The 25,859-nt window shown below is 42.7% G+C and overlaps 2 protein-coding genes across 4 annotated transcripts in view; one reads left to right on the top strand and one right to left on the bottom strand.

Annotated features, from left to right (window-relative positions):
- Nucleotides 1-3,274, top strand: part of NAALAD2 (N-acetylated alpha-linked acidic dipeptidase 2) — a 60,804-nt gene extending 57,530 nt beyond the window's left edge. The window contains exon 19 of the mRNA XM_084842560.1: nucleotides 1-3,274. Within this exon, the coding sequence (XP_084698686.1) occupies nucleotides 1-190 (190 nt within the window). The 3' untranslated portion in view covers nucleotides 191-3,274.
- The window catches only part of CHORDC1 (cysteine and histidine rich domain containing 1), a 27,307-nt gene continuing 3,945 nt past the window's right edge, over nucleotides 2,498-25,859 (bottom strand). The window contains exons 1-12 of one of the 3 annotated variants that reach the window (XM_084842563.1): nucleotides 24,006-24,137; nucleotides 18,983-19,042; nucleotides 18,137-18,186; nucleotides 17,326-17,382; nucleotides 15,384-15,544; nucleotides 13,545-13,645; nucleotides 9,954-10,012; nucleotides 8,898-8,968; nucleotides 8,657-8,762; nucleotides 8,109-8,228; nucleotides 7,028-7,090; nucleotides 2,508-6,383 (exon numbers count right to left, since the gene is read on the bottom strand). In XM_084842563.1, the coding sequence (XP_084698689.1) occupies nucleotides 6,231-6,383; nucleotides 7,028-7,090; nucleotides 8,109-8,228; nucleotides 8,657-8,762; nucleotides 8,898-8,968; nucleotides 9,954-10,012; nucleotides 13,545-13,645; nucleotides 15,384-15,544; nucleotides 17,326-17,382; nucleotides 18,137-18,186; nucleotides 18,983-19,042; nucleotides 24,006-24,051 (1,047 nt within the window). In that variant the 5' untranslated portion in view covers nucleotides 24,052-24,137 and the 3' untranslated portion in view covers nucleotides 2,508-6,230. Of the gene's footprint in view, nucleotides 6,384-7,027; nucleotides 7,091-8,108; nucleotides 8,229-8,656; nucleotides 8,763-8,897; nucleotides 8,969-9,953; nucleotides 10,013-13,544; nucleotides 13,646-15,383; nucleotides 15,545-17,325; nucleotides 17,383-18,136; nucleotides 18,187-18,982; nucleotides 19,043-24,005; nucleotides 24,138-25,859 lie in introns of those variants that run through there. The other 2 variants (XM_084842562.1, XM_084842564.1) reach the window with 2 other exon arrangements.

The following is a 25,859-nucleotide window of genomic DNA, read 5'->3' on the forward strand; positions in this document are numbered from 1 at the left end:
ACACATCATCTTTGCCCCAAGCAGTCACAACAAGTATGCAGGAGTGTCCTTTCCCGGGATCTACGATGCCTTGTTCGATATCGACAGCAGGACAGACCAACGCAAAGCTTGGGAGGAAGTCAAGAGGCAGATCTCCATCGCAGCCTTCACGGTGCAGGCTGCTGCAGGGACGCTGAAAGCCGGGATCTAGGGCAGTGGGAGCAGGAATGAGCCGAGATCGACCATTTGCATTAAAAAAATCTCCCTGCAGGTGTGATTTTCAACAGCAGCACCATGATCACACTATTTCCTAGGTATCTTCAGGACAGTTGATCAGAAAGACTCATCATGTTTGACTGGAATGGATGGAAAGTTGCAGTCCTTCCCCACCTCCCAAACCCTATTCTCCTCCTTCCTCCTGCTTTTGTGCCTTTAGCTTCAGCTTTCTTGAAATCTCACCAAACCCTTGATTCTCTCTGCCCGTTGGAGTAATGAACAAGAAAGCTATAGTAGTACTGGGAGTGGGGATAAGTTCTTCAAATCCTCACTCAGCCATGGAGCATGATGGGTGACCTAATCCTTACCACTTAGCCTAACCTTGGGGTAGGCAACCTTTTGGGGTTCACAGGCACATTTGACATTTTGAAAAAGTGTCCTGGGCACCACCACAAATTGCTGTAGGAGGTAAAATGTTGGGAGCAGCCCCTTCTCTGGATATTCATTTTTCTTGCCCTTCCTTCTGGATTTTGACTCCCCCCACCTTCCTGGATTTTCAACTTTTTTATCACCTCCCCCAAGTTATTTTTCTAAAGGGCACCCTTTCCCCCATCTTTAATAAAGTCAATGAAGCGAGATCTCGTTCCATAGACTTTAAGAGAGGTGGGGAAAACAGTCCCCTCCCACAAATAGCTTGAGGGGGGCGGGGACAACACTTTTGCGGCCACAAAGTCGCACTTTTGGGCAGTGCAACCTTTTCCCCACCTCTATTAAAGTCTATGGATCAATCTTGCTCTGTTGCCTTTAATAGAGGTAGGGAAAAGCATGGCAGACATGGGCGCACTGGGAGTCCTAGTGGGCGCCAGTGCGCCTACAGGTGCCATGTTGCTGACCCCTGGCCTAGCCTACATCACAGGGCTGTTTGAGTATAACACAGCGTGGGCGCGGGGGGGGGGGGAGGGAGAGAATCACATGTGCTATGCTGAGCTCCTTGGAGGAAGGGCAGGATAAAAATGTAATAAAATAAATACATAGGTGGAGATCCTCATTAGCCGCTTTGATTCTTTTCACACCCACTTCAAAGTGAAGGGTTTGACCCCTAAAGCCCAAAGTGGGCACTTGAAGGACCACCTCTTTCATGTGGAGCAGCCTCTTCATTTACATCCTCTAAGAATCCCACCTGCAGAGGAATATAGGAAGCTGCCTTACACCAGGTCAGACTATTTGATCAGCCTCAAGTCCTCTGTCATTTATTCCGACAGTCAGTCTTTGCCCTCACCTACTACCTGCTCTTTCTTTTTAACTGGAGAAGCCAGGGACTGAACCTGCATGTGGAGGTTCTTCTTCCGAAGCATCTCTGCTCCTGTAGCAGGTGCTCTTTATTCCCAAACAGTTCAGCTACATCTTCAACACAGACAGCTGAAAACAAGACTTTTAGTCTGGTAATGCTACTTCCAGCAGTTTAAGTGCTCATTCATACCACACTGCTAGTCTGCTCCAAACGAGCCCTAAAGTTGTCATTTATAGCATGGGCCAAGGTTGAGCATATTTCTGGCAATGAGTATAGCTGCCAGCAGTTTAGGTAGATACAGAGGAAGAAGCAGTTCTGTTTTCAGCAGGGGTCACAGAATCATAGAATAGTAGGGATTATAAGTGGGTCAACCACTTCATAATCTCGCCTAAAGCAATCTATCAGAAGCCCATCCAGGCTGCATTCCCCCTTCTCTTATATGCATTCTACCCTTCCCACTGAGTTGTCATTTAATATCCAGTTTCTCCCCTAACTCTTCCAAATTCATAACCTCCTGTTCTACAGCACTAGATGGCAGTGCTATGGACTGTATGAAATACACAAAGCCACAGCGGGCCACCACAGAATAAATGTTAAAGAATCACACCCTACAGACGATGGAAAATGGTTCTCTCCGAGCAAAGTGGTAACAGCTGGATGTAGTAGGATAAAGGTATTAAGAGCAAAGGGGCTCTGACAAGCTATGAAATTTTCACTATGGGTGTAACTAGAGATATGCATAGTATTTCTTAAAATGGGCAACAGCTCTTCTTTAAAATGTCCTGTGAGTGTATCCTCTATACTGTTTTGCCAGTTTCCTGACAGTTGTGCAAAGGAAGATTTTGGCCTGGGACAGGCAGAACACAAGACAAAACATTAGACAGAAAGAAATCTTTACTGGGTTTGTGTAATTAAGCCCCCCACCCGGAGAGTCATACTGCACAAACCCAGGAAAATCCCCCCTCAACCCACAACATTCTCCCAGCACTGTAGAAATCAGAAACTGAGTGAAACCAATTTTATGTTAACTGTTTATTCCATAAATTTATAAAAAGGTCTGAAGGCATGAGACCCCTAACATTCTTCATCAACAAAAATTAAAACAAACATCCATGCAGGAAAAGCACACACACTAAAAAACAATTTAAAAAAAATTCTAGTGTTCCAGACACCTATTTTTTCAGCCAATTTCCATATACAAATGAAGTTCCTGGTCGCAATACGGAAAAACTCAATTAACTTAACTGCTATTGAATTTTTTAAAAATTCTCATGCTATAATTTAAAGCAAATAATTGCATTATTACACAGAATAAATCTTTTTTTTTCTTTTCAAGGCAAAACTATGAGTAGTACTGACTCCTGAAGTGGTGATTTTGCCGAGTAATATTTTTAACAACGAGGAAGGCTTAAAACAGTTTGGATCCCAATATGAACCTGTGTTGAACCAGGATGCACATGCATGTCTGTTACAAGTTGACTAAGGGAGCAATCCTATGGTCCCCTAGATAGCATCGGGGGGTGGGGGGGAGGGGGATAGGGTACTTTGGATTCCTGGATGCAAGGTCAGAGACCAAGCTCTGACCTCAGATCTGGGAATCCACGCTCTGCCCCCCTACTCGTCAGCTTGGCAAGAACCGCACTGGCTGCCTCTCTAAAGTTGGGAACTCCATCCCAGAGAGGAGGTACAGGGGGTGTTCTGGAGGGGAGGAGACTGGGGAGGCCAGAACATGAGCAAGCACAAGGCCTCTCCAGCCTCCTTCCCTCCTGCTTTGGAACACCCCAACTAGATGGGCAAAAAACCCATCTAGCAAAAATGTGGAGCAGCAGGAGTGGCGGAACCTACGATCGCCTGCTCCTCCCAACTCTGCACTGGATACTTGTAAGTCCCCGAGTTTGAAGGCTTACAAGCACCGAGAGCAGAAGTAATAGTTTTGTGCCCTAAAAGAGTTAACTTGCAGCACAAAGGACGGTTATGCAATTGTAACATGAAAGCTCTGGTTCAAACTCCAGCCTATGAACTAACCACTATATAGTCAAGAGAAAACGAACTGTAGTATAAGCTATGGGAACGAACAGCTATAGTAGGCCTGCACAGAGCCACCAGGGTCTCAGTCAACCTCCTGTTTTTGTTGCCTGCTCTGGATTGTTCCAACAGCAGAGAGGAATGAAAAAGTTATAGCAACTTCATAGTCCTTTCCACTGTTAAAAGCCAGGGACAACCAAGGGCTTTTGGTGGGAAAGGGAGTCATTCTCCTGCGTGTGGCTATTGGCTTCCAAAGCTGCTGCTACTGTCACCCAGAGGCCTTTGAACAAAGCTGTAGCTGGTTTACAGGCTGTATGAATGGAATCTAAATTTTGTGATAGCCAGAGGGCTAGCCAGTGCTAGGGGGTAATGATACATTATTAAAAAGGGGCAAACATTTAATATATTGAGCATGCGTTGGCCTCTAATCATAAAGAAAACCATACAGTAAACATGAAAGAAGTGACCAATCTAGATCAACCTGGCTTGTGGTACTCCATAAAGAATTATCTATTGACATATTATAAAGTATTTCCAAACAGCGAGCTTGCACTTTATTGCTCTTTATTTATGTAGTTTTCAAATTTTATATGAAAATAAATTTAAGTGGCAGCTTCACCTCCAGCCTCTGTTTGGGTATAAACCTTGGCATCAATTAAGGATACTCCACCAAAAAATCACCACTAAAAAAAGCCACCAGCTGTTCTGACCCATTTCTAATATTTTGGGGGCAACAACAGCATTGGCTTACACCGTTTTCATTTCTGAATAACTCACTCCTCTCAAAGAGAATTGGACACTAGTGTATGCCATTAGCCTCTGCTAACAAGCATTTTTTCTGAATATGATTGTACCCAGGTTACAACCTCTCTCTCTCTATGTAGTATGCAAGTTAAAGTAATGTTGTTGTTTTTTCTAATCACATTAGTATCTCTGTGTCTACAGGAACATCACTCTGTCTTCAAGCATTTAACAAGAAGCTCCTTCTGAATACACTATTGTGCAAACAAGTTCTGCAGCAGAACTCACAATGTGTGTTCAGCTTCACAGGTATTGGCTAGTTTTACATGAATAGTCTTTATTCCAAATACTTCAGCCCTCCCTGCCCCCATCTCAACCTAAAAGAGGGCACTTCTGGTAAGCAGTTGCAGTGGCAAATAGAAATGTATGGGTAAGACAGGGATAACATGACAAGGGAACAACAGGTTGCAATGCAGGGCATAGTCCTGGTCCCCCAAAAGAGAAGTCATTTTCCAGAAGTTGCATGTATGGCTTCAAGTGCTGCTTCACAACAACGAAGGTTAGAAATTCCCTATAAAAAGTCCAAGCAGCCTTGGAAGTCTGTGCCAGTTGCCCAATTACATGAGTGTTGAATCACAGAAGATAAACAGTTAACAGACAAACATTTATGTTTTAGTAATTCTCACCATGGGCCAGGGCATAGAGGAAAACAAGAAAACTGCCTGAGGTGCCAAAATTCCCTGGTGTGCCTACCTCAGTTATACAAGCATCTTGGAGAGAGCCACTATCTGCACTTCTGTAGGAAACATACAGAGGTAGCTTAGCAGGTCATTGGGAAGGATATATCCCCTGAACGCCAGGGAGTACAAAAGAGAACCTTTTGATCTCCATTAGTTACTCAGGATAGCGACACAACTGTGAAGAGAAAGTATAGAAATGACCAGGATATTTTTCTGTTATTCTATTTTTATGCTGCTCAGTATAACAAAGATGACAGGAGGAGGGTGTGCACACAGAATGTAATTTGCTTATGGTAGCAAAAACCCTTTGTGCTATCCCTGCTATGGGCAGAAAACCTCATGGGGATGTAGGAGGGGTCTCCTTACAAGATGCTGCAGACAACTAGCTTGCTCACATAGTTCAATGCCCACTGATCTGGTAAACTGTTGCCCAAATCCAAGCACACCCAATTATCATTCCCATTACTGCTTTTAAATGTGGACAGGACTTTGGTTAGATGCAAACCCAGATTTACAAAATTTAACAATAAATGCATCCAAGTAAAGCTTGCTTGCACTTACAGGAAGATAGCTACCTAAGCCTTTGCCATACAAACTTTAAACAAAGGCCTAGTTCCTACTGAAGTAGCAAGCTTGAGTCTCAGGTGGGGTCTCACACCATCTAATGGTCCTCGATACCAAAAAAGACAATCCTCTTCTTAAAGCAAACTAGATGACAGAGAGAAGACATAATTACTTTCCTATGTCGAGGTTTTTTTAAAAAAGAAATAATTATTGTGGAACATTCAATCATGTGTGCCCCACCTGCAGTATGAAATGGTAACCTCCAAATGCAGGTTTACATTATGAATGAGAACTAGGTCTAAGTGAAAATTTGGGGAACCCAAGGCACAGGATGCCAACTATTCTCAAAGCAAAGTGGTCAGCCAAGGGAAGTTACCTAAATGCCACTTTGTAGGATCTCTTACAACTCTGGTTAGCCTGAACTACTGAAGCCACATGCCTCCTTTATAGCCAGATAAAGCAGAACTTGACATTCATAAAGCTTCCATAAGTTCCACTTAATGGTGCCAGTAAGGGCCAGGATAATGAAACAAGTGATCTATTGCAATGTTGAAAAGCCTAGCACTTTACCAGACCTGGAATGCTAAATTTTAAAAAGTGATTACATATAAAATCAATTCATATTACAACACCAAGTCACCACTTTAAAGTCATCAACAAGCCTCTTTCCGATTTCAAGCTTGCTCTGCAATGTTTTGCTGCTGTTTCTGTTGTACTTTGGATGCTGGGAGTTCCAAGCCTGCCCATAACATGGGCTCAGCTTTCCTCATAGTGAGCTCAATCTTTGTAGCAGTCATATTTACATAACTTCTTTTCACATCGATCACCTGGAAAAGAAAAACAAACATTTTAGATTACTGCATGTTTAACAAACACCAAAACATGGGAGTTATCCAACCTACTACAACTATTGATAGGGACAATTTACATATTGTTGTGGTTATATAGCACCAGAAAGAAGATGTTTAAGTATAAAGTTTCTTTAATACAGGGAAGCCAGAAAGCTCTGTCACACAGAGATACAAGGTTCCAAGCGTAATGGGAACGAGAAACAACTTTGAACACTACTGGTTAACGTTCCTGAGGTCAGAAAAATATTTTATACAACCAGTGTACTACTCAGATTCATAGGAAGTTTGAAGCATTTAGAACATAAGCCTGGAAAAGTGTAGATTTTATGATATATGTTTTGAACTGCTTTTCAAACAGATTGAGATTAATAGAAAACAGAGTCAGAGGTGCCCTGTAGTATCTGCACATCAGCACATGAGTAATGAGTAAGCACACACAACATCCATATACCAGTCACATATTGTAAGCTAGCCTTTGGCATTACACCTTTTCGTGGCACTTATTCCCATCACTTCATATGTCACAAATGGCTGATAAAGACAGAAAAACACTTAAGCCAGAAAAACTCATTACAAAACTATCTGAAAATTTCCTAAGTGAAAAGTATGTGCGTACTTACACCCCATAAATTCAGATTCTGATTAAATTCCTTATCCCCTCCAAATACAATATGGATATTTAACTGCAAGAGAAGGAAATAGTTATGCAATAGTAGCTAAACATACAGTATTTTCTAAGTTTTATAAGCTCATATTTATCCAACCAAGGCTATACTTACTAGGAAGTAAACCCTGCTGAAATCAAATGAACTTATTTATGAGTAAACAAGTTTAGGATCATTCTGCATATACCAGAGGACTACAGTTCTAAAGCATATAAATGGTCTATCACTACCTGGATGGAACATAAGAATCAATTTGAAGCACACCAAATAAACTGCAGACACAGAAGCCATTAATAAGTATATAAACTAGCTTTACTGTAGTGAATCTAATGGGCAGATACTAGTGGTGTGCACAGACCCCAACATTAAACTTGGACCACAAGTCAGTGCTTCAGAAAATGGCCTGATACAGCTTGGACTGATTTGGAGGCTGCCCGCTTCAACTTGGGTACCGAAGGAGAATTGAGTTTCTGAAATCTGAGGCTTCATGCCTCCCACTGACTATCAAGAGGATGTATTTTTTAAAATGGGTTTAACTCCCCCTGCCCCCCATCAGAACTGGATGATCTTTGCAGGTGTAGTACCCCCTTAGCGTTAAGAAAGGGCTTTCCCTCAAATCAGACGGGGTGGTGATTTTCCCCCTCTTGTATGTAGCTTTGTTCACTTGCTGAAGTCATCCTGAGCTAGTGATGTACCTGCTCTGATACACAGTGGCATGGGTGTGTGGGGAGGAGTGTGGGGAGTGGGTGATCTTACCATACAGTAGTGGCAAGAGGACTAAACTAGCACGTCAGGTTTGGAGAAGTTAGAACTCTTCTTCCCGCTGTGCTAAATTTCCATGAGCAAGGAGGTTCACTCCACAACCTACATTCTGGACTGGTACATTCCCTCAAAAACTGTACCATGTTCTTTTTTGGAGGACGTACACCAGCTCTTAGTTTCAGACGAGAAGCAGATTAATTTTCAACATTTTTCAGAGGCACAGAAATGGCAAGGTTTTTGAGTAAGAGGACAACAAACCAAAGCAGTAACTCACCAACGTGCTATTTGCTTCTACATGGCTGAGTTCAGGAATGGAATTCTTAGCATAGATTGAAATGGTTACTTCTCCTCCAGTTTGATGCCAATCATGTCTGCATGGAACCAGTTTTTTCTCCTGCAGGTGATAAGGGTTGTAACATAAACATGGTGTTCATCTATTTATAAATACTTTAGCAGTTGGAGCTGGGAACATGCTTTAGTAGGATGAATAAGGACGTGAAAGTGACTGGCTTAGCAACTGCTGTAATTGTGCTGTGCAGAAAGATAGATTGGCATGAGGAAAGGACAGTCTAGTAGAAAAATTCCAGAATATTCCATAGAGAAACAACACTTTTGTAAAATGTCAGTACAAGTTCTGGTGTGTTCAAACTACCCACCTTTTTCTTCTAGGTAAGATTACACTACATTAAAGTCCTTATTTTAAGGTACAAGTTGGTTGAAAAATAATGAAAAAAGCAAGTTTCACACACAAGTCAATCTATCCGAACATGTACATCCAAATAAGATAGCCAGTTACCAATAATAAGAGTCCTAGCTACTTACAGCATCCTTCTTAATCCATACATGTGTTCCTGTTGTACAACCCTCTTGAGACAAGAAAGTATTGAAGTCTGATGTTTTCCTCTTACAACAACTCCAGTACTTCATCCTATGTATTAAGAAGCCGTATGAAGTCACAACAGCACTAACCCCAAGTTTCATTATATGAAAGGCATGCCATTTTGAGTAAGTCAATGGTTACATAGAATTTAAGGAAGCAATGTGCTATCTGCATGATACTGACCCTTCATGGAATATAGGCACGCCTGCATGGTAAGTACATGTTTCATCCATGTTGTGTGGTCCTTCAAATACCTAGGGGAAATGTTAACACAAAATTAATCTTTTACCAGCCACTGAGTTAGACTAGGGCATATTCCAGTGCTTCCCAAGCTGGTATAAGAAAAGTCCTGTAATAACCATTATGATTACTGTGCAATTCCCACCATTAACTGGGATAGCAGCTTAGTTAACAGAAGCTCACTGTTTCCTTCGGATGTCTGGTCCAGGGGCGAGAAAAGTGGGGAGCGAGAGGAAAAACTACTGGGTGGATCTTCTTTTTTTCTAAAGTTACAATCTCTAAAGCCATTTGATAAATATTTATTTACATACACGAATACTGACGAAACATGCCACTAAATTCCCACATAAGTTTCTCTTAAAGGTTTACATGATACATTATACAGAAAATAAAGGAGAAGAGCAATCCCATAGCCGCTGAACAGTGTCTCGACGGCCGTAGGATTTTTCGGTTTCCGGGAACTGTGCTCCCTGTCCCCTCCCTCGCCACCTCGTAGGCAGTGTGATTCTCCCCCATCTCCGCACTTGTAAGCACAGTACAGAGGAAGTGAAAAGGGGGGATTTACAGGGGTGAGGAGGGGTCTGCAGAAGTGTAGTTATGATGCTTCCTATGCGCCATCTGGCCTCCCCCACACTCCCACTCCGACGTCCCCAGCTAGACAGCCAAAATAGGCTGTCTAGCCCCAAATGCAGGGTGGCCAGAGCAAGGAGGAGAGGATCCCCTCCATGTTCCACCTCCCCTGCATTGGATAGTTGACCGCCTCTGAGTTCAGAGCCGGCTGACTATCCTGATAGGATCGCGCCCTAAGTGGGTTAGGCTTAGGCAGTACAAAAACAGATACACGTACAGACATTCCTTATGTGTATTTAAGAGTTACATGCTACAACTATTATTGGTGTGTATTGAAGGGCATCATGTAACATTGGATGCCCCAAAGGAGGAATTAAATGGTTTTGGAAGTGCGGCAAATTTACACGGACATAAAATTGAGATACTTACCTTTGTACAGCCTGCATTTTTACATGTAGTCCCAATCTTTATCTCATCGCTAACATCCTCTGTAAAAAAAGAATACTATGCTTTATAACCATCTTAAGATGTCATTCTCCTTCATGGATCACTGCCTTGTTGTGGCGAAGGGGCTTGCGTAACTCAGTGAAGCCTTAAGCTATGCCATGCAGGGCCACCCAAGACGGACAGGTCATGGTGGAGAGTTCTGACAAAATGTGGTCCACTGGAGAAGGAAATGGCAACCCACACCAGTATTCTTGCCAAGAAAAACCCATGGAACCTATCACAAGGCTAAAACAGATGACGCCGGAAGATGAGCCCCTCAGGTCGGAAGGTGTCCAATATACTACTGGGGAAGAGCAGAGGGAATTTGCAAGTAGCGCCAGAAAGAGTGAAGCGGCTGGGCCAAAGCCGAAAGGACACTCAGCTGTGGATGTGTCTGGTGGTGAAAAGAAAATCCGATGCTGTAAAGAACAATATTGTTTAGGAACCTGGAATGTCAGATCAATGAATCAAGGTAAGCTGGAGGTGGTCAAACATGAGATGGCAAGATTGAACATCGACATCTTGGGAATCAGCGAACTAAAATGGACAACCATGGGCGAATTTAATTCAGGTGACCATTATGTCTACTACTGTGGGCAAGAATCCCTTAGAAGAAATGGAGTAGCACTCATAGTCAACAAAAGGGTGGGAAAAGCAGTACTGGGGTACAATCTCAAAAATGATAGAATGATCTCAGTACGAATCCAAGGCAAGCCTTTCAACATCACAGTAATTCAAGTCTATGCCCCAATCACTGATGCTGAAGAAGCTGAGGTTGATCGGTTCTATGAAGACCTACAACACCTTCTAGAACTAACACCAAAAAAAGATGTCCTCTTCATCATAGGGGATTGGAATGCTACAGTAGGAAGTCAAGAAATCACCAGGATAACAGGTAAGCATGGCCTTGGTGTACAAAATGAAGCAGGAAAAAGGCTAATAGAGTTTTGCCAAGAGAACATGCTGATCATAGCAAACACTCTTTTCCAACAGCACAAGAGGCGACTCCACACATCGACATCACCAGATGGTCAATATCGAAATCAGACTGATTATGTCCTTTGCAGCCAAAGATGGAGAAGCTCTATACAGTCAGTAAAAACAAGACCTGGAGCTGACTGGCTCAGATCATGAGCTGCTTCTTGCAAAATTTCGGCTTAAATGGAAGAACATAGGGAAAACCACTAAACCATTCAGGTATGACCTAAATCATATCCCTTATGAATATACAGTGGAGGTGACAAATAGATTTAAGGGATTAGACCTTAGACGGAGTGCCTGAGGAACTATGGACAGAGGTCCATAACACTGTTCAGGAGGCAGCAACTCAATCCAAACCAAAGAAAAAGAAATGCAAGAAAGCCAAGTGGCCGTCTGATGAGGCTTTACAAGTAGCTGAGGAAAGAAGGGAAGCGAAAAGCAAGGGAGAAAGGGGAAGATATATCCAACTGAATGCAGAGTTCCAGAGAATAGCAAGGAGAGACAAGAAGGCCTTCTTAAATGAACAATGCAAAGAAATCGAGGAAAACAACAGAATGGGAAAGACTAGAGATCTTTTCAAGAAAATCGGAGATCTCAAGGGAACGTTTTGTGCAAAGACGGGCATGATAAAGGACAAAGAAGGCAGGGACCTCACAGAAGCAGAGGAGATTAAGAAGAGGTGGAAAGAATACACAGAAGAACTATACAGGAAAGATCTGAATGTCCCTTATAGCCATGATAGTGCGGTCACTGAACTTGAGCTGGACATCCTCGAGAGTGAAGTCAAGTGGGTCTTAGGAAGCATGACTAACAACAAAGCTAGCGGAGATGACAGTCTTCCAGCTGAGCTATTTAAAATCCTAAAAGATGATGCTGTTAAAGTGCTGCACTCAATATGCCAACACATTTGGAACACTCAACAATGGCCACAAGACTGGAAAAGGTCAGTTTACATTCCAATTCCAAGGAAGGGCAATGCCAAAGAGTGTTCAAACTACCGCACAATTGCGCTCATTTCACAAGCCAGCAAGGTGATGCTCAAAATCCTACAAGCTAGGCTTCAGCAGCATGTGAACCGAGAACTACTTGAAGTACAAGCTGGGTTTCGAAGAGGCAGAGGAACTAGAGATCAAATCGCCAACATTCGCTGGATCATGGAGAAAGCAAGAGAATTCCAGGAAAAGTCTATTTCTGCTTCACTGACTACGCTAAAGCCGTTGATTGTGTGGATCACAACAAACCGTGGCAAATTCTTAAAGTGATGGGAGTACCAGACCACCTTACCTGTCTCCTGAGAAACCTGTACAAGGGTCAAGAAGCAACAGTAAGAACCGGACATGGAACAACCGATTGGTTCAAAATTGGGAAAGGAGTACAAGGCTGTATATTGTCGCCCTGCTTATTTAATTTATATGCATCATGAGAAACGATGGGTGGGATGAATCACAGGTCGGAATTAAGATTGCCGGGAGAATTATCAACAACCTCAGATATGCAGACGATACCACCCTAATGGCAGAAAGCGAAGAGGATCTAAAGAACCTCTTGTTGAGGGTGAAAGTGGAGAGTGCAAAAGCTGGCTTGAAACTCAACATTAAAAAAAACTAAGGTCATGGCATCTGGCCCCATCACTTCCTGGCATATAGAAGGGGAAGAAATGGAAGCAGTGACAGATTTTATTTTCTTGGGCTCCAAGACCACCACAGACGGTGACTGTAGCCATGAAATTAAAAGACGCTTGCTCCTTGGGAGGACAGCTATGGCAAACCTAAACAGCATAGTAAGAAGCAGAGACATCACCTTGCCGACAAAGGTCCGTCTAATCAAAGCTATGGTTTTCCCAGTAGCAACGTATGGCTGTGAGAGCTGGACTATAAGGAAGGCTGAGCGCCGAAGAATCTATGCCTTCAAACTGTGGTGCTGGAGAAGACTCTTATGAGTCCCCTGGACTGCAAGGAGGTCAAAGCAGTCAATCCTAAAGGAAATCAACCCTGACTGCTCACTGGAAGGACAGATACTGAAGCTGAAGCTCAAATATTTTGGCCACCTAATGCGAAGAGAAAACTACCTGGAGAAGACCCTGATGCTGGGAAAGATTGAAGGCAAAAGGAGAAGGGGACAGCAGAGGATGAGATGGCTAGATAGCATCACCGATACAATGAATATGGACTTGAGCACACTCCGGGAGAGAGCGGAGGACAGGAAGGCCTGGCGTGCTATGGTCCATGGGGTCACGAAGACTCGGACACAACTGAACGACAGAACATCAACAACAAAAAAGATGTCATTCTTTGTGTATGAAATTAAAAACTGAACTCCAAGTGTAAGAGGTATGCAGAAGAGTAAAATAGATACACTGGACAGTTGCCACCCAAGATGTTTTTCTTTCAGTTATTGTAAGTTAAGCAATGAGATATGATAGCCCAATGTACGCTGGTCTGACCTCCTTGGAAGGGCACAATACCAACAATGACGGATTCACGGAATGTATCTCGCACAGAGGGACATCACATTCATTTATGTAAAAACTTGGAATCCTAATAAGCTACATACCTCTTTTAATTTCATTCCCTGATGACAGTTTTAGCTTCTCTAATGCTTGCTTCAATGAAGCAGATACTTTCAGCTGCAAGCAACTCATTGGCTCATCTGGGCTACAGAAAGCACAGAAAAAATGCATTACTGTTAACACGATGACAGTATTAATTGGTTTTAGTATGCTTATGAAGTATTACAGAGCATTTGTCTTCAACTGGCAGGTTAGGACCCACAATTAGGCTACAGCCTGACCTAGGATGGACTACATCAGTGACACCTCCACATATATGGTTAAAAAACCAAAAATATGGGTCCTATAATTCATGTCTTGGTTAAAGGTGCATCCAGAATCCATAAAAGTTTGAATAGTGCTATTCTAGAACTGCCAGAACACTGATTTATACCAACTCAGAAGACTGGTTCACGAAGCCCAGCACTGTCTATCCCAACGTTTCAGGGAGGGTTCTCACCCCCCCCCCCCCAGAGGTTCCTTAACTGGAAATGCCAGGGATACAACTGGAACTTCATTTATTCCAAGCATGCACTTTATCAGGAAGGCTCTTCCCTTTTTCTACCTCCCTTGGCTTGCAGCAAAACTAAGCAGTACCAAACTATCATACCATATTCTGAAGAACTGAGATTACGGACAAATGTTGAGGCCTATACTGATACACTGAGTTGGTAGAATGAAAGAGAAATATCTACAAATGAAGTTACAAGGTTTACTAGTTAGTGAGCCACGCTTGCACATCTTTACTTTGAGGGTCTTATGGAGCCTAACACAGGAAAATACTTTTACCATCTGCATTTTTACACTCGGTTGTGTGTCGTCATCCCCCTCCACCATTTCCTCTAGATTATCAGGATGTGCCATAACCAAGCGTTAAGATACTGGGTTGCAGATACGCACCCAATTAAGTTTTCCAACGATGACTGCCAGATGGGATGTGCTCATACTAAAAAGAGTTTAACTGGTTACTGTTATGTGGAGAGGAAGGAATTTTCCCACAGGTCAGAGTGGCAGTGAGTGTGAAGATTTGTTTCCTTCCCCTGAAGGCTTCTGCATGTTATCTCAAGCTTTTTGCCCATTAAGACCTCTCTGCTTGTGTCACATTATAGTGTGGATTGTGTATGTGAGAGAAATGAAGGAACCTTCCTACCTTGAGTCACAGTGTTTGTTTGACAGGACTGACTCTCCAGTTCTAGGATTATATGAAAATATACCTGTCATTTTAACAAGTTTACTTACAAACTGTGTCAGTTTCTAATTTAGCTAATGCAGAAGATCACACACTAGCTTTGAGCAACCTGGAGCAACAACAAATCATAGAAGATATGCTTTCAGGGGAAAAGGAATAAAGATGACTCCCAAAGCCCAGACAAAAGTGCTTGGGCTCATGAGGAGGGAAGGGGAGAAGAGAGGGCTCTTTTAGTAAGTTTTAGCTTAGTACTTCATAACATGGTTTTAATATTGTAATCTGAGCATCATCAGTATGACTCAACAGGATGCAAGTTATCCCCAGCAACAATAAGGTTTCTTTCCTAATAACTGATGACAAAACTAAACACCCTCTGAATTACTTCCTAAACCTATGGTCAGGGATGATGCAAATTCTAGTCCAACATCATCTGGAGGGCAACAGGATCCCCAGCCCTGTAAAACTAGTCAGTCCCAAATCTACATGTATAGCATGTTTTAAACTGGTTTGAAAAAACAACTTCAATTTTAACATTACATTTACTTAAGTACTATATCTCAACCAAGAGGCTGAAAAACAGGTTATAAATATAACACAAAATAATGCTATCAACGGTAAACAGACTTGTCATGAATGTCCAGTCTCAGTACAATACCTTGGCCTCTGAATTGCTTCCACTGGCTTTGGTGCCTGAATTATGTGTTCCTGAAATTTAGGTTTCAGGTCAGCTAACTCCTTTCGCTCAGAGGTAGTTTTAACTTCAGGTTTGACAGGTTCAGGAGGCTTCTCACTATTATGGAAACCCTTGGTGCAACCCTGTTATAGAAATCACATGTTTGTATACAAGTAAACTATAATCAACTGTGCATTATTCATCTCTACCAAAGTAATGTCTTAATCTAGTTCTATTGCTTCATCTGTAATATTTCACCATAAATACCATGGCTAGTAGTAAACATTTAAACTGACTCCTCCCCCATTTGTTTCTCACATATGGAGGCCTACATTCTTTAAAATGTTAGCTTGTATGCTTGGTTAAGAAGGTAAAACATACTTTTAGAATTATCATATATACTTATAGCAATCTCAGATATCCAAAAATCACTCTTTATGTTGCCAAAATGGTACCATCCAAGAAAGTATCAGCAGCTTCATAAAACCCCAAGGTTTGCAGAAGAACAAAAAATATTTAGAAAAAAACATTCTAAGGGGGCATCCCCACTCCAAAACACAGCCCAATGAGGACCGAGCATCCTCAATGGCCACAGAATGCTGACTGCTGGTGGGTGGGGGAGGAGGAATGGAGTATCCAGGGAAAGGGCAGGGCTGGCTGGCTGGCACCCTGGACAGGACCACTCCATACTGCAACATTTTGTGGCAGGTCCAACTCACATAAACAAAATGTCATTAAGGGCACAATCCTATGCATGTTTAGACAGAGAAAAGGCCTACAAACCCTAGCATTCCCCAGCCAGCCATGCATGGCTGGCTGGGGAATGCCTGGGGTTGTATTATTTATTACATTTATATCCCGCCATTTTTCCTCTTTAAGAAACCCAAGGCGGCGTACATAATCCTCCTCCTCTCCATTTTATCCTCACAACAACAACCCTGTGAGGTAGGTTGGGCTAAGAGTCTGTGACTAGCCCAAAGTCACCCAGTGAGCTTCCATGGCTGAGTGGGGACTAGAACCCGGATCTCCCGGCTCCCAGTCCAACACTCTCGCCACTGCACCACACTGGCTCCCTTGTAGGCCTTCTCTGTCCAAATATGCATAGGATTGTGCCCTAAATAACTGAAGCACCTGTGGAGAAGAGACACACTCTCTTCACTTGAAGGCTGCCAAAACCAAATTTCAACATCTAAGTATCTATGGTAAAAAGCTGTACCACCTGTAGGGGCCAAGCTACATGCAAACACAGGTACTTCGAACCTGATGGCAACTTATTCTGTGGGAGGGGGGAGCTTCTGGAGGGTGCAATTTTCAGCATAGAAACTGTGGGTAGTGACAGATATTCTAAAAATGAAGTAAGGTTTCCTTAAGATGAGCTTGCACTTTCCTTTTTGGATAAGGAATGGTTACCTAGTTCAGTCCTCCCATGATTTGGCCTTTTTAATCAATATCTCTCTTGCTTGGTTTATATTTAACTACATTTGGAATAATCTTAAATGATTAAGAACATGATGAAATACAAATGTGAACATGAAGGAAACACATCACATAAAAGCGTGCTCATATGAGATGACTGCATATTTACCCTTGGCTGCACTACATTATACACAAAAATGTATTTTGTTCAGTATTTCTGTTCTTACAGTGTTGTGTGGTATGCTGGGATGCAAAGATAGCCAGGGCTCCTGTATTTTCAACAGCTGATGCAAAGAGGAAATGTCTTCATGCACAGCTTGTCATGCAGGGGTGAGAAAAGCTGCATCTGCTGAAATCTGCTCTTCTATACAACTAAGGAAAGTACAAGAGCCCTTGCCTTCTTTGCAGCAGATTGTCTTACTGTGATTTGCTCAATCATGATTTGGCATTCAACAACCATGTCCACTTTGTAGCTTAAAAAAATCCTTACAAAGTAACAAATACATACCACAATACTTAAGAAGTCAGAAAAGTCTGTGGTTCTTCTTTTACAGCATGACCAGCCCTGCAAAATACAAGACATATGAAACATTTCATTCTTTAGCAACCGCTAACAGGCAGCACATGAGAACTAGGAAAGAGAAATCAGAGTTAAAATGTTTATCTTAATCAAGTTAATATTTTGGCAAGACTCCTGCCGCTCTGTATCTTACTTCCATCACATCTACCTTTCCACTACCGTTTGTATTTATGGCAACCGTGGTTGGTTTAAGGACTGAAAGCATTTAGTGATGTTTACCATCAGACAAACACACCTAGAAAATACTTCCCCCAATGGAGGATAGCAAACTATATAGATGAGAAGTACATAATAGTTCAACAGTTGGTGCAGCACTACAGAGCCTCAATTTTCAAAACCTCAAGAAAATAAATTACTCTTAGATATATTGACAGTGACTATCCATCATTTACTGAAAAAAGCAACAGAATTTTACTAAACATTCAAACTTTGGTATCCAGCAACACTCGAGAACAAATTTCACTAACATACTTGCAGATTAAAGGTAGCAACAGGTTCAATAGTGATCTGGAAAGTGTTTAACATATTACTACTGAGAGATCACTACTGCCTGCAGCACTAACCTTTTTGCAATGATTTAACATGTGCTGTTGTAAACTGTGCTCGGGGTTATTTTCTGATTTTTTTCTGTTCTTCTGATACAAAGGTCACGAGGACACTTGAAATACTGCCATGAGCAGGATTTAATGGAAACTTTTTTTTTTTTAAGACTCTGAAATAAATATGATTGCAAACCTACTTTAAGAGCATCATGAAAGACTGGTACTCCTGGGTGATATGTGCATGATTCTAAAAAGAGAAAATAAGAGGGATTAGCCGAGGACAGCAGTGAATAACATCTTAAAACTATGAGTTATATTTAGCTTAGCAAGTTAGTCAATCTTATTTGACTGCAGTCTAATATTTTCATATATTCCACAAGGTCAGTACATCTAGTAGCACATGAAAACTTCTCTAAATAGAAATACTTCAGGAAACATACAGAATTATCACAAAACACTCCCTTTAGAGATGTATGTATTGCCCACTATAGCGCTTTCTTGGCTGCCATTTGTAAACCGCTCAAAGGTATGGGGATAGTAGACTATTACATTATCTACAATACACATAAACACACTGTAATGAGGATAAATATATAGCCTATAAATCATAGAATAGTAGGGTTGGAAGGGGCCTCTAAGACTAAAGACAGACTTGTGTTACTGTTCCAATAGATTCAAGCTTAAAATATGTAACTAACCCAATATGTAACTAATCAAATTACACAGTTTTGACAAATCATCTAAAAACCAGATTCAATCTTATCAGATTTTTTTAATGGTTACTTGGCAAGTCAACCTTGAACAGAGGAACTTGCAAGATCGTGTTACTCCTTTTACTATCATCTTGGCTAACAACATGTTTGATGTGAATTTATTTATCTATTTCATTTCTATACCGCCAAATGGCTGAAGCCCTCCATCCCAACTCCACCTAACTACTTGCTGTAGCATTCCTTGTATCACAAGTTATTCCAACACGAACACAATACAAGAAAGAGTCCAAGGCCAGGATCCAAAAAAAGCAAGCAACTAGCTCTGCATACCTAGGAGGGCTTTGGACTTTGGTTTCTTTAACAGCACCCACTCATGCTCCCAGGCAAATCCTATTTGAAATAGAAGAGGATTTAAAAAACAATTAGAGATGTGGCATGGGGGCTTGTAAAAAAAGGCAAGATCCCACCAGGCACATACAAACCATTTGACATGCCTAAAGTACCTCTCTGGATCCTACACTGTTTGAAGAGGACTTTAACCACATATACCACCACTTCAGGGTGTAAACAAGTTCCACAGAGCGAAGTGGCTTTTTTCCAGTATAAATGACCTAGTAAAAATAGCTCAAAGAGATAAATATTGAAATTGGCAATGCATATATCAAGTTCCACCATCCAGCACAAGAAGCCTTGCCTGAGATGTCCAGGCAAGACACATTTCCATGCCACTCCCTATTGGTCACTACTTCAGATGAATGATCACCTCAGTAACTGCAGTTACTTGTTTCTCAACAGGTAATATGAGACTGCATCCCAGCTTCACATGAGCAAGTTCATTAGCTCATCTAGAACAGCAAGACACTTTAAACAACAAGCTTCAGTTCAAGCAATGCATCTGACATATCCAGACTTTCTCCACCAAGATTTAGGTCACTACTGAAGTTACACTAGAGGAGATTTTCAATTTTATATTTCTCTTCCTAAGAATGCCAGTTAAACAGAAGTACCAAACAGCACCTTTTAACTAATGACAGTGTCTCCATTCTCCCTCACCACAGCTTAAGAGGATAACCACTTCTTTTAGGAAACCCCCCAGTAAATAAGCCCACAAAAATTACTCACCTGCAAACATTTCTTTACTGCTAAGGGGCTAGTAGACTGCATTTCCATGCTGGCTGTGGGATACGAGAAGCTCTTCCTCCGCATCCAGCAAGGAAATGCAAGCTCCTAAGCTCTTAGCAAGCTAGTATAAAAAAGAGGCTCATATCAAGCAGGCTGGCAGAGGAGGGGCAAAATCACTCTGCTCTTCCTCCCTCATCCTGCTTCTAGTCTGTGCTTGACATGGAGGAAGGGGCTTTCCTTTCTCCATGGCCAGCATGAAACACAAGTGGCCTAGCAGAGGTGGAACTGAAAAATCCATGCCGCTTCCACCAGCCCACTCAGTCACCTGCATGGACCTCCATTCACTCATCTGCATTTATTTCTTTATTTATTAAACAAATAAATAAAAATATGCAAAGTTTAAGAGGCCTATGAGAATAAGAAGTTATTCACCCAGCACCAGAGACATTAAGGGTGCAATTCTATGCAAGTTTAGACAGAAAAAGTCCTATAAGCCCCAGCGAGCCATGTTGGCTGGGTCATGTTGGGAGTTATAGGATTTTTTTATCTATCTAAACCTGCATAGGACTGCACCTTAAAGTGGGTGCCAGGAAGACCTCATTTGGGAAGGCATTCCATAATGGGGGGGGGGGACTACTTTCTCTTATAGTCACCTGTCATATTTCAATATATGAGGGCAGTTGGAGCATGGAATTGCCCATCACCTAAAGCTACCAGATGAGTCATTAATACTGTCTTAGCAGCAGGAACAGATGAGTTACTAAATGGTAAACAAACAAGTGAAAAACTAAATAGGCATGATTTGTTTCCAGAAGGCGTTGAAGTGCCCCTTCTATTAGATATTTGTCTCACGAGAGAAGAATACTGTCATCAACTTGCTTAAGCATGTACAGTTCTGTTATATACAGCACAAATTGAACTGCTTCAGAGTTCAATATGCCTTCATTTCTCACCTTATTAAGCACTATGTCCGGTTTAAATATAACGTATCAGCATTAAATGTGATATAAAACAAATTACGCATAGTTTTAAAGATAATACTGAAAACACTGACATTACTAGTCCTTAACATTGAGCTCTGTGAAGTAAAAATTATGTTGTCTATAATTCTGCACCTTTTAGAATATCTGAATTACTATGGGCACATCTACCTAGGGGAAAAACCACCAACAAATAACAGGTGCTATACATGTACTTATTCTAATGACTAACAAGAGTCTGAAAAGCGCTGGGCTCCACAAAGACGACATGTATATATTTCTTCGTAGTTGGACTGTGCTGATTAGTAAATTAAAAGTCTTTGATCTATTAAAGTGCCTGAGATTAATTAGACAATTTAAAAAAGCAATAGCACTTACAAAACCTACAAGTGGCAGGCATCTTAGAACAGGCATTCCCTTTCCGACTTGTATAGGAGGAAATGCTTCTTCTAAGATGGCGCCTGCTGTAACACATGTATATTATCCATAAAAAAAGTATGTTTTTCTTCAGAAGTATATATATTCTTAGGCAGATTTATGCAAATTTAACCTATCCATAGAGTATTACTCAAACATTCAACTGGGTTTCAGCCCTCCTTCTTAGACATGAATAGCCCCCATCCATACACTAATACACAAAGCCTCAAGTATGCCCAGACAGATCTAGTCATTTGAAGGCACAGTGTAAATCTAAGCAAATGCATTTGTTGGAAGAAGGATTCAAGATGGTGTGTCTCAACCTATACCAGGAGTAGGCAACCAGTGACTGCCAACATCCTTCTGCCATGGCATTAACTATGGTCACAATATGACCATAGGACACACATATACTACTCAACTCTGCTTGAAGGTCTTCTGCTCTTTTCAATGGCCTTATCCATTCTCCCTAGTTACCTCATATGACTGGAACTCTCTCCGCTTCAAATCCATCTTTTCCATGAAGTCATTAGTTTAACTTCATAGGCCTCATCCCCAACTAAAAGGAAGTACAAGCATGTGTAACCGCATTTGCTCAGTCACCCCTAGCTTTTTTCTCCCATCCCTCCTTCACTCTAACTTATTACCATTGCCTTTCTCACCCTCCATCATTCTCCTTTCTCTAGTGTAAATTCAGAGGAAGCTTGTCAGGGCAGAAGAATGTCTTTTGGTTGTTACTATAATACTGTATTATAATACTATAAATAATGACATACAAGATCATCTTTTAAGGTCACATACTGAACGTTTCCTTGGTGAATCATAGTTCTGTTACATCAAAACATCACTTGAATGAAAATTCTACATTCTGCATACGTAAGTGTATCATGGGTGCTGATCAGGCTCATCTCCTAAAATAACTTAAATGTCATTTGTAACTCAGTGCCATTATTATCTTGTTGCAGCAAAACAAGATGTTCCCAAAACAAGTCTGAAACATTATCTGTGCTGCGAAGTGATAAAAAGGAAGCAGGCTCTTCTCTGTGATTATTGACTAAACGCAAAGCCCTCAGAAACCATTCTGTCGCCTCAGGAATATCTGGACCACGTTGCAGATAAGAAGCTTAGGCACTCTCTGTATCATACTTCAACATGAATAAGATGGGAGAGGACCACGGTACTCTAGCTTCATGATTCATCACAGCAAGCTAGCAGGACAGTCACTAGACCAAAGTAGCATCAGAGCCATATATACTTTTACAGTGAGATAAATATCACAACCGCATCTATGTAGCTCAAGCTCTGATATCTATCAAATGTCTCCTCAGAGGTTCCTTCATTGTAGGGCAAAGAGATAGGTCCAGACTGAAAAAAAGGACCTAATTGGGGGGAGGGAGAGTAAGGAAAGGGATAGAAAGGTAGAGTCAGGACTTTATAGTGCAGCACATGTAGGCCATATTGCACCATACACTATGTAACAAATGGGTCAAGAAGCCACCTCAAGTTTTCATTCAAGTCACGTGTAAAACATTCTTGAAGAAACCAGACCTCATTAGTTCCTAAGGGCTTAGAAGAAGAGAGAGAGAGAAGGGTTTCGGGAGAAGTGGTTTCTCCCTCAACCTAAGGGGAGCTACAAGACTGGGAGTGGGTATGAAGGGCTAGAAGCGGTCCCTTCCCCTCTACAAATAAATGGATGGGTGAGTGGCCAGAGGAGGAGAGTGAGCTCATAGTAATAGTTAGAATTGAATTGCTACCTTCTCCAAATCAATGGAACTGAAGTCATTACTAACTTGTCTCACTGATTCCAAAGGGACCCAATTCAACTAACTTATAGAGTGATCCTATATATGTCTACTCAGGAGTAAGCCCCATTGTTAATGGGACTTATTCCGAGGTAAGTGTATATAGGATTGGAGCCCTAGTCTTGATCCAACTGAATATGAAGAGAGAAGTCAGCTTCTGAATCTAAAATGTCTTAATATTTAGAATCTTTAAATAATATTTCTTAAAACAAAAATAATAGTTAAATAAGCATGCATGAAATGCATAAATAATGGTGTTTTTTTTCTCTAACTCAAGCCATGGCATACCTTTCCTCTCCACTCCTCCCATGACATATGCACCCCTATGTTATGGTTTTTAATGTATTTTCCAATTTTGACACATTTGAGCAAGTCCCACTGAAATATGAGTAGGCCTACACAGGATTGCTCTGTTAGACTGTAAGCCCCATAGAACTCAGTGGGACTTCTGAATAGATGTAAGAATTACACTGTTAATCTTTTGTTAAAAATAATATTGAGTAATCACCCACACATTTATTCACTGGAGCAGGCTGTTCCCAAACCTTCACACCATTTCAAGTCTTGCAATTCTCCTAAGAGTGAGGGGGAGGAATCAGAATTCTCTATTCTCTGTTCCATATATATTATATATGAATATCAATGACAGAACATAAGGACTCACTTTCATTTATGTATTTTGTATGTGTAATTTACACCCATGCACCTCGGGGATGTACTAAAATGAAGGACAAGAATACCCATTTGGAAAAATAATAAGAGGTACTTGACTGTCCATGGGAAATTTATGGAAGCTGTGAATGACACACACTCACATAAACACATATTTCTGACATATTTCTAACCACTTTCATTTAGGTATGGCACATGAGAGATAATCACAGATACACGCACACACAAATTATAGCATGTGTGTGAGAGAATCATAGATACACACACAAAGTACAAGTAGTAGTCAAGTAGGAAGCAATTCAAAGAGGAGCAGTAGTGTGCTGAGTTTGATTTTATTCCAGTTTTGCATTTTTAGCTCACCCGTCCTCCAAGGAGCTGGCAGACCCTCTTCCCATTTTATCCTCATAATAACCTTGTTAGGCAGGTGAAGTTGAGAGTGAGAAAGAGGGAGACTGGCCCAAGATCACCCAGCTTTGTGGCCGAGAAGTTTTGAACCTGGAACTCTAATGAGACACTACCACTATACCACACTACCTGTATTTGATAATGAAGGTTATCAGTGGATTACAGCCTTCCCCAACCTGGTGCCCCCCAAAAGTTTTGGTCTACAACCCCCCATCATCTCTGCCCATTACTCATGCTGGCTGGAGTTGATGGCAGCTGTAGTCCCAAACATCTGGAAAGCACCAGGCTGGGGAAAGCTGCGTTAACCACTACTCCACCCTGTCAGCATTTCATCATGACATTTATTTTCCCTCCTGCAGCCCTCCACAACCTGATGCGCTCCAGACATTTTGGACTGCAACTCCCAGCAGTTCTGACCACTGCCTATGCTGGCTGGGGCTAATGGGAGCTGTAGCCCAAGGCATCTGGAGGGCACCAGGTCAGGGGACGGGCTGCCCCGTTGCTGCCCCTTCCATACACAGAGTCTCCACCCCCATCAACCCTACAACTCCCATCAGCGGGGGTGATGGGCGCTGTAGTCCAAGGCATCTGGGGACGGGCTGCCCAGTTGCTACCCCTGCCATACACAGAGTCTCCACCCCCATCAACCCTACAACTCCCATCAGCGGGGGTGATGGGCGCAGTAGTCCAAGGCGTCTGGAGGGCACCAGGTCGGGGGACGGGCTGCCCCGTTGCTGCCCCTGCCATACACAGAGTCTCCACCCTAATCAACCCTACAACTCCCATCAGCGGGGGTGATGGATGCTGTAGTCCAAGGCGTCTGGAGGGCACCAGGTCAGGGGACGGGCTGCCCCGTTGCTACCCCTTCCATACACAAGAGTCTCCACCCCCATCAACCCTACAACTCCCATCAGCAGGGGTGATGGGTGCTGTAGTCCAAGGCGTCTGGAGGGCACCAGGTTGGGGGACGGGCTGCCCTGTTGCTGCCCCTGCCATACACAGAGTCTCCACCCTAATCAACCCTACAACTCCCATTAGCGGGGGTGATGGGCATTGTAGTCCAAGGCGTCTGGAGGACACCAGGTCAGGGGACGGCCTGCCCCGTTGCTACCCCTTCCATACACAAGGGTCTCCACCCCCATCAACCCTACAACTCCAATCAGCGGGGGTGATGGGCACTGTAGTCCAAGGCGTCTGGAGGGCACCTGGTTGGGAGATGGGCTGCCCCTTCCATACACAGAGTCTCCAACCCTACAACTCCCATCAGCAGGGGTGATGGGCGCTGTAGTCCAAGGCGTCTGGAGGGCACCAGGTTGGGGGACGGGCTGCCCCGTTGCTGCCCCTGCCATACACAGAGTCTCCACCCTAATCAACCCTACAACTCCCATCAGCGGGGGTGATGGGCACTGTAGTCCAAGGCGTCTGGAGGGCACCAGGTCGGGGGACGGGCTGCCCCGTTGCTACCCCTTCCATACACAAGAGTCTCCAACCCCATCAACCCTACAACTCCCATCAGCGGGGGTGATGGGCGCTGTAGTCCAAGGCATCTGGAGGGCACCTGGTTGGGGGATGGGCTGCCCCTGCCATACACAGAGTCTCCAATCCTACAACTCCCATCAGCGGGGGCGATGGGCGCTGTAGTCCAAGGCGTCTGGAGGGCACCTGGTTGGGGGATGGGCTGCCCCTGCCATACACAGTCTCCAATCCTACAACTCCCATCAGCAGGGGTGATGGGCGCTGTAGTCCAAGGTGTCTGGAGGGCACCTGGTTGGGGGATGGGCTGCCCCTACATACACAGAGTCTCCAACC

The sequence above is a fragment of the Heloderma suspectum genome, chromosome 3 (assembly GCF_057233095.1).
Source record: "Heloderma suspectum isolate Gila_16-S chromosome 3, 16-S_ref, whole genome shotgun sequence".
Taxonomy (NCBI): domain Eukaryota; kingdom Metazoa; phylum Chordata; class Lepidosauria; order Squamata; family Helodermatidae; genus Heloderma; species Heloderma suspectum.